At 57.3% G+C, this 12530-nt stretch overlaps 1 protein-coding gene across 1 annotated transcript in view; it reads left to right on the top strand.

Moving 5' to 3' along the window:
- The window catches only part of HS6ST1 (heparan sulfate 6-O-sulfotransferase 1), a 52795-nt gene extending 40637 nt beyond the window's left edge, over window positions 1-12158 (top strand). The window contains exon 2 of the mRNA XM_023225594.3: window positions 8788-12158. Coding sequence (XP_023081362.1) covers window positions 8788-9496 — 709 coding nt within the window. The 3' untranslated portion in view covers window positions 9497-12158. The remainder of the gene's footprint in view (window positions 1-8787) is intronic.
- Window positions 12159-12530: the final 372 nt, after the last annotated feature.

Here is a 12530-nt window from a genome sequence, read left to right as displayed (position 1 = left end):
GCCGTCAGCCTCCCCCTGCATGACCATGACTTCCTGTGACAGCTCACATCCAGTGCACACCCTCTGAGGCAGCCCTGCCATGTCTCAGCCCTTCCCTCCAGGGCCAGCACCTTCCTAGAGGTGGAGTTTCTGCACCAGCCCCTCACCAGGCTCAAGTCTCCTGTGCCCCTCCTTCCCCACCCCAGCTCTGGACTTCCCACGTGCCCTGAACCAGGTTTGAAGTCTCACTTCTGGCTGGAGTCCTGAGCTTCCGGAAGGCAGAGTCAGCAATAAGAAGATGCAGGCATGAGTTTGGGTCAGAGCAGCACTTGAAGGCAGAGGAGACAGAATGAAGCCCCCTGCAGCCATGAGCGTGAGCCACTGGAGGAGCAAGGGACAGGTACCGTGGGCTGCAGGGCCCGGCCTGGCTGATACTGGCCTCACCGGTTACCTGCCTGTGCCGCCCTCCTGCCTGGAAGACACTCAGAGCGCATGGGCTGTACCTGTAGGATTTTCCCTGGGGTGCTCTGTGTTTGTCCCAGACCAGATCAGGCCAGGTCTAAGTTTATCCTGTAAGAATCCAGACTCTGGACTTTAGAACTCGCCACGCCCTGACAGCAGTGCCCAGATCTTACCCGATTGTGGGATGCACTAAACCAGTGCCCAGAAAAATGTCAGAACAGCTTCAGGTCGCAGAGGGCATTAAACCAAGCATAATTAAATGCCAAAGTGCACGATCCAGGCGGTCATTGTGTGTTCTGTCACAAGAAGCGGCAGTTTGTGCAGACAAGAATTATTTCATAGTGCGTTTCCAGTTCTTTGACGTTTCCTGCTTCATCTTTGAAATCCATGTGAGTTTTGCACTCAGGGCCATTACTCATCCAACCTCGTTTTCCTATAGAGTGAACCAGACCCTCCTTGGTCTGGCCCTGCCTGTGTGCCTTAGCCTCACTGGCCATGCCCTCACCTCACCCGCCTCGGAGAAGCTGCCCTGTTACCCGCAGAGGGTCTCAGGGGCTGGCCCCTCCCGCCCCTTGTGAGAGGGAGGGACGTCGGCCGGCGGCACAGACACAGGTGACCGCAGCTGCCGATGTGGCGCCTCGGGGATGGCCACACGTCACAGCTGCTGCCCACTGACTGGACGGTGGTAGTGAGCAGCCAGCGGTGCGGACAGGGTCTCCCCATCACCCTCGAGTGACCAGTGTGTGCCCCATTCAGGAGTGAACTCTGGGAGCCCTGGGTCTGTCCCAGTACATGGCATGCACAGTGTCCACAGAGATCTGCTCTGGAGGCCAGGGTGTTGTGAGTGCCATGCAGCCAGACCACAGCTTAGGGCTGTGCTCACAGAAGATGCCAGAGGTTTGCCACCCTGAAAGAACATCATTTGCCAGCAAAGTCACTGGGCAGGGTCCCCAGCCTCCTGCATCAGGTTGGCAGCCATGAGGGAGATCCCTTAGGAGAGAAGCAGCCCTGTTTGCATCCCCAAGGCACTCCTGGACGGTGAACCAACCACCAGCCAGATGCTTGGGCTGGGCAGGACCTGTGGTTCCTTCCCAGAGTGGCCACGGAGATTCCGACTCATTAATGCATGGTTAGTTACTAAACCTCAGGGCAACCTCCACTGCCTTGGAACCCGGCCGCCCTTGAGGTGGTCCGCCTTCACTGATACCCACAGGGGCCCTCCACCCCTTTGTGGAGCCTGTCTTGCTCACCACAGCAGCGTAGTTCATAGGAGGAGAGGAGAGGGGAGAGGAAGTGCTGAGGACGCCTGGGATTTGCTGGGCATGGAGGTAGCAGGGGGTTGCAAGCAGAGCAAAGGGTAGAGACAGGCGGGGAGCTCTGGGGATGAAGGCTCTGGCTTGACAAGACTGGTTCACCTGGAAGGCCAGCTGGGCCTCTCAGGCTGCCTTCTAGGGTCTCCCTTTTGTCTTTCTTCCTTTCTTTAAACTTTGATTCACACGAAGTGTTTGGGACATACAAAAGAACTTCATAATGTCCATAGGATATAAATGGTCACAGTGAACACCTGTACCCCCAGCTGCTCACTGGAGGCGCGAGAACATGATCGGCACCGTGAGCACCCAGTGCCGCCCCAGCCCCACACCCCAGGGCTAGCCTCTGACTTGAATTTTCCTGTTTCAGCTCATCACTTGTTTAAAAAAACAGACTGGGCTCAGTGGCTCATGCCTGTCATCTCAGCACTCTGGGAGGCCGAGGCAGGCTAAACACCTGAGGTCAGGAGTTCGAGACCAGCCTGGGCAACATGGCGAAATCCCATCTCTACTAAAAATACCAAAAAATTAGCACACACCTGTAATCCCAGCTACTCAGGAGGCTGAGGCAGGAGAATTGCTTGAACCCAGGAGACGGAGGTTGCAGTGAGCCCAGATCACGCCACTGCACTCCGGCCTGGGCGACAGAGCGAGACTATCTCAATAATAATAATTTCAACGTGTGTGTGTGTGTGTGTGTGTGTGTGTGTGTGTGTGTGTGTGTGTATCCATCCCTGAATAGTGTTTTCTGGGGATTTATTTTTGAGAACTTGATAAAATACACATTACCATCATAATCCAGTCTTGATGTACAGAGCCTTCTTCGTCACGTTTCCCGTGGTATTGTGAGTAGCTACCGTTTGTTCATTTTTATTGCTGAGTGGAGTCTGCCACCATGGAGGTGAGCACACCACCGTGGTGGGCATTTGGAGCTGTTACCAGAATGCCACTGCAGCCTCCCCCACACCTCCCGTGTACACAGCAAGGTTTCTCTGCGATGTGCATCTGGGAGAGGACTCACTGCATCTTGAGGTATATGTACCTTCTGCTTTCCAGTGAAGACACTTGGAGATGACTGTTCTCACTGTCTCATTCACACCCATAAGCCGACAGCAGGAGGGTCGTCCTGTATTCGTGTCTACTCTTGCTGCTGCCCGGCTTTGCCTTCCCACCACTCTCCTGGTATTGCCTGTGGCTTCCTGTGCCACTGCCTTGGTAACTGATGCACTGGAGCCTCTTTCCGTATGCTTTGTTGGTCAGTTTCCTCATTTTCTTTTAATTTTAATTTTTTTTAAGTAATTCATATATGTACTTAAAAACAGATAGTTCCAATTGGCTTTTAATGAAAACCAGCAGATCTGCTTTCTCTTTCCAACCTCTCCAGAGAACTGTTTGCAGCTTTCTCAATATACTTCTGGTGTTTACCTTCATATTTCTAAATAATGTATAGTGCCATTTCTTATTTTATTGATTTAGATATTCTCTGTTTACTTTATTTCGATAGATGGTGAAGCGTTCTTACACCCTCACACAGTCTGTCCTCACCCCACCCATCATCCACATACAGTTAAAGCTCACGTTTTATTAAATCAGTATTCACTGTTACAGTCATCACTGTTTACATGATGATGCCTTCAAAACCATCATTTACCTCTGAGGCAAGTAGTATATTTCATTTTCTTTTCTATGTAACTTTTTGTTTTTCCTGGAATTCATGATTGCCTTGTATTTTTACTTGCCTTATTTTCTATCTTCATGGATTAATTTTTTCCGAATGATTCCAGAATCTGCCACACACCTACCATTCATTTTTTCCCACCAACTAGTCAGTTGTGTCAGGCCATCTGTCCATCCCCCCCCACCCCACCCCCTTTTTTTGAGACTGAGTCTCTGTCACCCAGGTGCGATCTCGACCCACTGTAGTCTCCGCCTACTGCATTCAAATGATTCTCCTGCCTCAACCTCCCAAGTAGCTGGGAACACAGGCATGTGCCACCACACCCAGCTAATTTTTGTATTTTTAGTAGAGACATGGTTTTGCCACATTAGCCAGGCTAGTCTCGAACTCCTAACCTCAAGTGACCCACCCACCTCGGCCTCCCAAAGTGCTGGGATTACAGGTGTGAGCCACCATGCCCGGCCTTTGCCTCTTTTTACCTAGAGCTTCTGTCCCCTTGCTTGTGACAGGCCCAGTGGGATGTGTTGCTGACATCCTGGAACCGCCCCCTGGGTTGGAGCTCCTGGCTCCCAAGTTTGCTTTTTTTGTTTTGTTTTGTTTTGTTTTGTTTTGTTTCTTTTCCTTTTTTGCTAAATGAGATGCCTATTCCAGGATCTTCCTAAAATAAGATTCACAGAAGGTAAATTTCATAAGTCTTTGTATGTCTGAAGACGTCTCTACTGCCCACACTTGGTTGATAGTTTGGCTGGGTATGAGACTGCATTGGTCATTTTCCCTCTGCCTTTTGAAGACCTTGCTCCATTGGTTTCTAACATACGGCACTGCGATGGAGAAGCATGCCCTTTATGTATTGTTTTTTCTGTTCAGATGCTTCAAGGGTCAACTTTTTAGTCATCTGTTCAGTCCCCACATTCATTTTCTCGGCACTTGGTGAGCCATTTCAGTCTCAGTGAATGATGTACTCCAATTCTGGTTATTTCTCTCATCATCTCCTCTCCTCTATTTTCTCTCTTCCCTCTTTCTGGAAGCCTGAGGGCAGGTACTTGGAGCACTTGGATGGATAGACCCTGCTGGATAGTGGTAGGCACAAAGCCCCCTGCTTTGTGGGGTCCCAGGTGTCAGTGCAGGGAAGACTGCTCTGGGGCACAGACCCTTCCGCAGGGGGTGCAGGGCAGGAATTAGATGAGCCTGGGCTCCTGAGGGCAGGGGCTGGGGACCACCTTGAGTATGCAGATGATTCCTCCAACATCTGAGCTGTGAGCCGCCCCCCTGGCACCTCCAGAGAGCACATGTCAGAGAGCTGACTAGATCCGGGGTGGGCCATTTGGGGAGTCCTCTGCACCTCACCACACCCCGCCCTCTTCCCACTTCTGTTCGACACCACCCCACCTTTTGGCAGATGACAGACTGGAGAGTAAACAGCAGATGCGTCTGGCAATGCATGCAGTGGAGAAAGAGCACAGAGCATGGGAGGTGGGACAGGACGAGGTGGAGCTGGGGCACCGAGGCAGAGGATAGCCAGGACGTGCCTGTGGCCAGCAGTGTCTGCAGTGTTCGGCAGAGGGAAGGAGACAAGGCAGAGGGGAGGGGCTCTGCGTGGTGGGCGTGGGACTGGATGCCTCTGGCTCCACCGGCTCTGGAGGGATGTGCCAGGGAGGGGCTTTCATGCCGTTCAGGCAGGAGTAGGTAGGAACTAGATGGTGGCCAAGGGCAGGTCACCCTCCCTGGCTCAGCTGTCACTTCTGCAGAAAGGGACAGGAATATACACATTTGGCTACTGACCTCACAGGCAACTTCTAGAGTCTGCCTGGCCCTTTGTCTATACCACAGGCCGTGTCTAGGGGACAGAACCAGGGGACCCAGGGCATGGCAATGTTCTGAGCAGGGAAGGTGCACAGGGAGCTGTGGGCACAGTGTAAGCCCCTGGGCCTTAGGACGGGGGCCTCGGTCAGCTCATCAAGGTCCCCCAGGCGCAGTGTCTGTTGCGCCATTTTGTTGCAAGATGCAGAGCCGCTGGACCGGCACTGCTAATGAGAGCATGCATGTCTCTGCACACACCTGCCTCCCTGGTGTGGTTCCCCAGCAGCTGTCCCTGCAGCGGGAGGCCTTGGTCCAGAAGGGTTATTTGGGAAATGGACGCAGGAAGGACAGGTGAGGCTGACAGGCTTGGTCATTCCAGGGACCATGAGGGTTTCAGCTGGCTCAGGTGCCTCTTGCCCCCACCTTGCCCCTGTTGGTGCCTGCTGGGCCTTCTGTGCACAGAAGTCCTTGGCAAAGGAGACAGCCAAGCCTGGGGCGGTAAAGGAGAAAGTGTCACCTCCAGTGCTCTGAGGGCCCCAGACTTAGATGGCTTTCAAATGAGTGTGTCTTCAGCAGCTCACCCTCCCAGCTTTTTCAGAAACCAAAGAGCAAATTGCTCACGGCTTCTCTAAGTGGCTCACACACGAAAAACCCAAGTCATTTCAATGGCTGGACCCAGAAAACCGAGCCCTCTCCTCTCCTCCTCCCTGTCTCTGGCCCCCAGCTCTGCCGCAGTTGTCCCGGGGTCTCACTGTCCCCTCAAGACACTGCCCCTGCAGGCGCAGGCAGAGAGGCCTTTGTTCCCCTCAGCTGTGTCCCGTAGAGAGGACGCCGCCATCGGACACGTGATAACTGAGCCGGCTGCCACCCTAACCCATGATGGTCAGTAGGTCGTGTGCCATCTGGCGCTCCTAGATCCGGCCCACTGTGTACACCACACGTGCCCGCTGGGTGCCCTGGGCTCTTCCTGGACTCCTGCACTGGCAACCGCTTATCTTTTTGAGCTGGGTCTTCAAGGTGGAGAGGTCTGACCAAGGGGCGGTCACTCACACTGGCATTCCAACAGAGGGCATGGCCCGTGCAGAGACCAGGGGTGATGTACCTGTGTGCTCCTACCTGCAGACCATGACGGGGCTGGGGAGGGGAGGGGCCCACGCCCATCGGGAGGGCGGCAGGTGGATGCTCCAGCCTGTCCACAGCAGAGGCCCCAAGCTTCGCAGGGGTGAGAGGCTATCATTCAGAAAGGTCGCCGCCAGGAAGAAGGGACTCGAGAAGGGAGCCTGTGGCTGTGGCCCATGCTGCCCTCACCACCAAGCTCCTGCCTTCGAGTGGCCAGGGACCATCTGAACCCCCAGGGGACCCGGGTATGGGGTTGGTGTAGACCGTGTCCTGGCCCTTCCCATGGTGCCGGCTTCACCTCAGTTCCTCCGCACTCTGGTGCTGACCTGGCATTTGCGGTTATGTGCCCTAGTGGCAGCTGCTCCAGCTTGGCTGCCAAGACCCACGGTATGGTCAGACCGTGTGCAGCTGAGGAATGAGTTCCTCCCAGGAGGGGGAAAGCCCTCAGGGATCCGTGTGGCCGTAACTCACAGGGTCATTGGCTGGGGCTAGGAGGGCAAGCCTCTCTCTGTTGGTTGACGCATCCCACTGTGGTTTTCTGTGTTCAGAAGAAACCGTCACACTGGCCTGTCTCCATCCATTTGGTCAGGGCCCCACAGGCGTGGGGAGCAGAAGTCCATGCAGCCCGATGCCTCCCCTGGACACAGGGTCAGCTAGGAAGGCATGGATGGCCTCTCTTCTGAGCAGTCAGGGCCTTGTGAGCCCGAGGCGGGAGACAGAAGCCTGCCCCGGCCGCCTCGGGCCCTTACTCCCTGGCCCGTGGTCATTTTTGGTTCTAAAGCATTTGTCTCACCTGCTCCCTGAAGAAGGTCCCACCCTCTGGCCCTTAAGCCCTGAGTGCCCAGGAGCTGCTGCCATCAGCACGGATGGGTGGTACCAGGCAGGCGATGGGTGCAGGGTGCTCAGGGAGGGCCAGGTGTGCCTTGGGGCGTGTGAAGAGGGAGCCTGGAGCAGGGAAGCTGAGGCCTGCTCTCGCCCCTGCTGACCACAGCTTGTCTGCCCCCTGGAGACCAGCCGTGCCTGACCCTGGGGTCGTCAGCTCAGTCCTGCCGGGTCCTCCCTCCACCCCATCTGCTGGGAGCTCCTCAAGGGCAGGGTCTGGGCCTGCCAGGCCACAGAGAACACCGGGCGGATGACAGCTGCCTGTCCCTTCCTCGGCAGTCTGCATGCAGTAGTGCTGGCCTTGCTGTCTGCCCCTGGAGCCATCACTGGCACCCTCGCCTGCTTTAGAGCTGCCCCCGCTGGGGCTTTCTGACATGTCCCCATAGGCGGCGGTGGCCTGCAGTGGCACCGCACCACTTGCCAGGCACTGTGCCTCCCTCCCCATAGGGAGGTGGTGCGGTGAGATCAGGGCAGCTGCCAGCGGATGCCAGGAAGCGCTTTGTGTTCCCTCGGGTCCCCCCATGCCCCCCCATCCCCACCCCAGCCCAGGGCAGTGTGAGGGGAGGAGGAGGGCAGTGTGGGTAACTCCCATGTTGCCATGTGGGGAGTCCTGGTGGCGGGTCAGGGCCCTTCTAGAGCTGCTCCCCCCGGGGCAGTGAGGGGCCCTGTGGGCTCCTAGGCTGCCAGCCCGGCCCTGGTTCTGCTTGACCTGAGGCCCACCCACCCCGGCACGGGCAGGAGCCAGGAGGAACCGTCTAAGAATGACTGCAGCCTCCCCGGGGCTGACCCCACACGCACACTGGGCACATCCGCAGCTGCCGCCACATCTTACCCACCTGTCCAGTGTCCTGACGCCTCCAGCCCGGCGTCATCGCAAGCCTGGCAAAGACATGCTCCATGCTGGGCTCCTGCCGTGCAGGGGACGGTGGGAGGTGGAGCCTTCCTTGGGTCGTTTCTCCCTTGTGCACGCACCCTTACGTACTGTGCAAAGCGTTGGCGTCTTGGGGGACAACCCGCCAAGTAGAGTTGGAGACTGTATAAGTCATGGCTTCCCCTGGGGTCCTGGGCTGGATGGTCCACTGGGCCGAACCACCAGGCCTTGGCAGGACCCTGGGACTGGGACTGGAGGTGACCCTCCCTGACCCCTGCCCACCCTCTGCTCCTGCTGAGTGGCTCCTTGGGTGGCACCGTGCCCAGGCTGTAAACAGCTGGTGAACACTGCTGGTCTCAGGCAGCTGTGGCTCTGGGACCTCCCTGGATGAGGTATTGGCGGCTTCACCCACCAGCAGGAAAAAGTCAGGTTGTCCCTCCAGAGGAGCCAGGCCAGGCACTGCAGGGCGCCGTGGTGGTCACCCTGGGTAGCCACGTGACCGTGGCATGCTCCTTGGCATCTCTGATACCGGGTTTTGAAATGGCTGTTGGAGAGCTAAATGCAGGCGTTGGTTGGCCTCCGAGGTGAAGCCCAAAGCCCTGTAGTGGGGACTTTGACTCCGAGCAGCCCTGGTAGCACCCCTCATGCTGCCACAGCCCTCACCTCCTCTCCCCGTCTCCTTGCAGGAAGTTCTACTACATCACCCTGCTACGAGACCCCGTGTCCCGCTACCTGAGCGAGTGGCGGCATGTGCAGAGGGGTGCCACGTGGAAGACGTCGTTGCACATGTGTGACGGGCGCACGCCCACGCCCGAGGAGCTGCCGCCCTGCTACGAGGGCACGGACTGGTCGGGCTGCACGCTGCAGGAGTTCATGGACTGCCCGTACAACCTCGCCAACAACCGCCAGGTGCGCATGCTGGCCGACCTGAGCCTGGTGGGCTGCTACAACCTGTCCTTCATCCCCGAGGGCAAGCGGGCCCAGCTGCTGCTTGAGAGCGCCAAGAAGAACCTGCGGGGCATGGCCTTCTTCGGCCTGACCGAGTTCCAGCGCAAGACGCAGTACCTGTTCGAGCGGACGTTCAACCTCAAGTTCATCCGGCCCTTCATGCAGTACAACAGCACGCGGGCGGGCGGCGTGGAGGTGGACGAGGACACCATCCGCCGCATCGAGGAGCTCAACGACCTGGACATGCAGCTGTATGACTACGCCAAGGACCTCTTCCAGCAGCGCTACCAGTACAAGCGGCAGCTGGAGCGCAGGGAGCAGCGCCTGAGGAGCCGCGAGGAGCGCCTGCTGCACCGGGCCAAGGAGGCGCTGCCGCGGGAGGACGCTGAGGAGCCGGGCCGGGTGCCCACCGAGGACTACATGAGCCACATCATTGAGAAGTGGTAGTGGCGGTGGTGGCCACAGGGAGGCCTCTTGGGGGGCGTGGGGGTTAAAACAGGACAGACAACAGGTCCACCCAAGACTGTCGCGGGGAGAGTGTCCCACACCTGCCCCCCAGAGAGAGCTGTGTCCTGAAAATAAACAGAACAGGGACATAGTGGGGCTGGGCGGGGATGGGGGCTTGAGGAATCGACAGGTGCAGCCAGTGGGTCAGAGGAAAGCATGCTCGGAGGATGCCACGGGCAGGGCAGGGCCTCCAGAGCAGGGGTTGTGCCTGCTCTCCTGGCCCCCTTGGATTTATCACGAAAACTGAAGGTTTGCACAAGAGACAAGGACAGCAGAAAGTGGACCTGTCAGGCCAGGAGCGTGTCCCTCACCAACTGTGCACACGGCACTCGCTCTTAGCTCCTCTGTCCGGGCTACTAGGAGTGACACCAGCTTCTGGCAACTGCCCCAGCTCCAGGCCATCCCATAGGCCCTCCCTCCCCTTCTGGCTGTCCCCAATGCCCCAAGGCCTGGGGAGCCCCCAGCTCACCCATCTGTAGCTCCCTCAAGGTCAGGGCCCACCCCATCGGAGGCAGAGAAGACTCGAGTCCAGCCCCCAGGAAGCCCACTCCCCTCTGGCCCATGGTCCTGCTCCATGCTTTGGGTCAGGAGGCCAAAGCTGATGTTCAGGCCCCACCCACTCCCCACAGTTCTCAGACCAAGGAGGGGTTTGGGGAGTGGGCCCAAGCTGCATTGCCGGCCTTCCATGGACCGACTGGCAGCCCAGGAGTGGGGAGGCTTTGGTTGGAGATGCTGCCACTTGTGCCTGAGTCCCCGGCTGGCCTTTGGAGGTGACCCAGGCAGACCTGGCTCAGACTGGAGGGCTGGGGACTGAGCCCTCCCCTGCCTCTGTTCTCCTTTCTGACCCACTGGGATTTGCTAGCAGGCTGCCCAGCCCCATCACCGAGACACATACTCAAGAGCTCAAATACCACTGCTGCCACCAGCGTGTGGATTAAGTTCATCGGGCTTCCATCGGCTGGAGCGTGGGACCATAGCCCCTGCCCAAGAGCCATACCCTTGGAACACAGTGGCTCTGGATGGCCAGGAATGGGGACTTGAGCGTTCAGATTCTCAACTAGCCTTGACAAAACAGCTGTAGGTGCCCTCCCTGACACCAGCTCCTCAGCCCTCCCCACCCTGGCTCTCCTTGCGTTGCCCCGTGCTGCCCACCCCCTGGCAAAAGGCTGGCCAAGCTGTTCCCAGCAGCCCCGCAGGTTTCCCCACTGGCTGCAGTGGCCCTGGTAAAAGCCATGTTGCATATCTGTCGTAAGCACGTGCCCTGTCCCCATCCCTTATGCCCTAGGAGGCCAGACTGGTGTCTCTAGGAAGGCCCCCACAGGTGCCCTGGGTCCCCCAGAGGGCAGACTGGTGTGCTCAGGCCACAAGCTGACTCAGATATAGGGCAGTGGGCTCTGCAAGCTGCCTGGCTGGGGTTGGCAGGGGCCCTCTCTCCTGCCCCAGCTGTCACTCAGCCACCACAGCTGTCCCACCGTGGGATGGAGATGTGGGTTACCACGGGCTTGGGAGCAAGCGCCTTCTGCAGCACAGGAAGGTGAGGATGTGGTCCGGTGAGGTTGCTACCCCTGGAGGTGTGGCATACGGCCCCACCCTCAGGCCTCCTACACTGGCCCCATTTTACTTTGGGGTCCAAGGACGGGGCGGTCAACCGGGTAGGGTGGGCAGCGTGCTAGCCAGGGTCACCTCTGTGGGTGGATGCATCACACTAAGGAAGTGAGTGCCACGGGGATGTGGTGATGTGGTTCTTTCAAAGGGAGGTCAGGGTCAATGGGAATCTGCTCGGACACTTAGCATTGGGGTGGGTGCACTCCTGGGGGGAGGAGGAGGAGCATGTTCAGGGGAGCCTGGGGTCTTGCACAAGCCACATGGGGCACCTTGGTCTCCTGGCAGGAGGTGGACACCCAGCCAGAGGCCTGGCTCAAGGTGGCCTCACCTGGCCATAGGCTTCCTGGGGGCGCGGGCCCGAGCGCAGGTTGTTTTGTACATATTGGAGTATGTGTTAACTTATGCCCCGCATCCCAACTCACACGGAAGCACGGGTCTCGTCTCAGTCTCTCCGCTGCATTTGGAAAGCAGTCTCCTCTCGGGCCTGCGCCAGGCTGAGGTGTCCCGAGGTGGTGGCAACTGGCAGTGCCCTCAGCCCCCAAGTGTCTAGCCTGGCACTTCCCGTTCAGGCCACCTGCTTTGGGTCAACAGTTCCTTTGCCAGCAGCAGCTCCTAAATGGTAAGGACTCTGTCCACCCAGGGCCCTCCCAGGGCTGCGAGGACGGAAGCAGGCAGGCAGTGGAGCTAACAGCTTAGTCACCAGGACCCCCAGACCTGCAAACGTCCCTTCCTGGAGGGGGAAGCCAGGAACAGCAGAACTGCCCACGAAACAAGGCTGTGAACTTTTCGGGAACTGGAACTGTTTAACTTGAGCCCAGGATCGTTTAAAGCTTTATTTATTTATAGCTTCTTCTTAAAAAAAAGTGTTGAGAAGAAATGTTTTGGTTATTCATACAAAAAAAAAACATGATGATGGAAAAGCAAGTCATAATCATCTAATTGTTTTTGTCTAGGTCGAGAATGAATGTTAGCCGATGAAATAAACTCTGACAAGGAGTGGTGGGCGTGCTGTGGTCTCTGCGGCATAGCTGCCCCTCCCAGTGGGGGGGGGGGTCTCACACCAAGTCCCAGGGGTGGGGTGTGTTGCACAGGTGCAGGGGGCTCAGTGAGGACAGTCACATTAAGGCATTCTGAAAGAAAAAAATGGGACCTTGTCATCACCATAAAGAGTAACCATTTATTCATCATCAGTGACAGCATTTGGGAAGATGACACCCAGTTGAGAGGGAGGCAGGCGCCACTGAGTTACATTCTCCTTAACCTCTTCCCTCCCTGTCTTTTGAAATTTTGGAAGATTTCAAATGACAAAGGGTGGAGGAATAGTTCATGGACACCCACATGCTCTTAGCCTAAATTCTTCACCTTCTTT

Source organism: Piliocolobus tephrosceles, chromosome 11, assembly GCF_002776525.5.
Source record: "Piliocolobus tephrosceles isolate RC106 chromosome 11, ASM277652v3, whole genome shotgun sequence".
Classification (NCBI taxonomy): Eukaryota; Metazoa; Chordata; class Mammalia; order Primates; family Cercopithecidae; genus Piliocolobus; species Piliocolobus tephrosceles.
The sequence above is the reverse complement of the archived record's forward strand: the minus strand, read 5'-3'. Positions and strand labels throughout refer to the sequence as shown.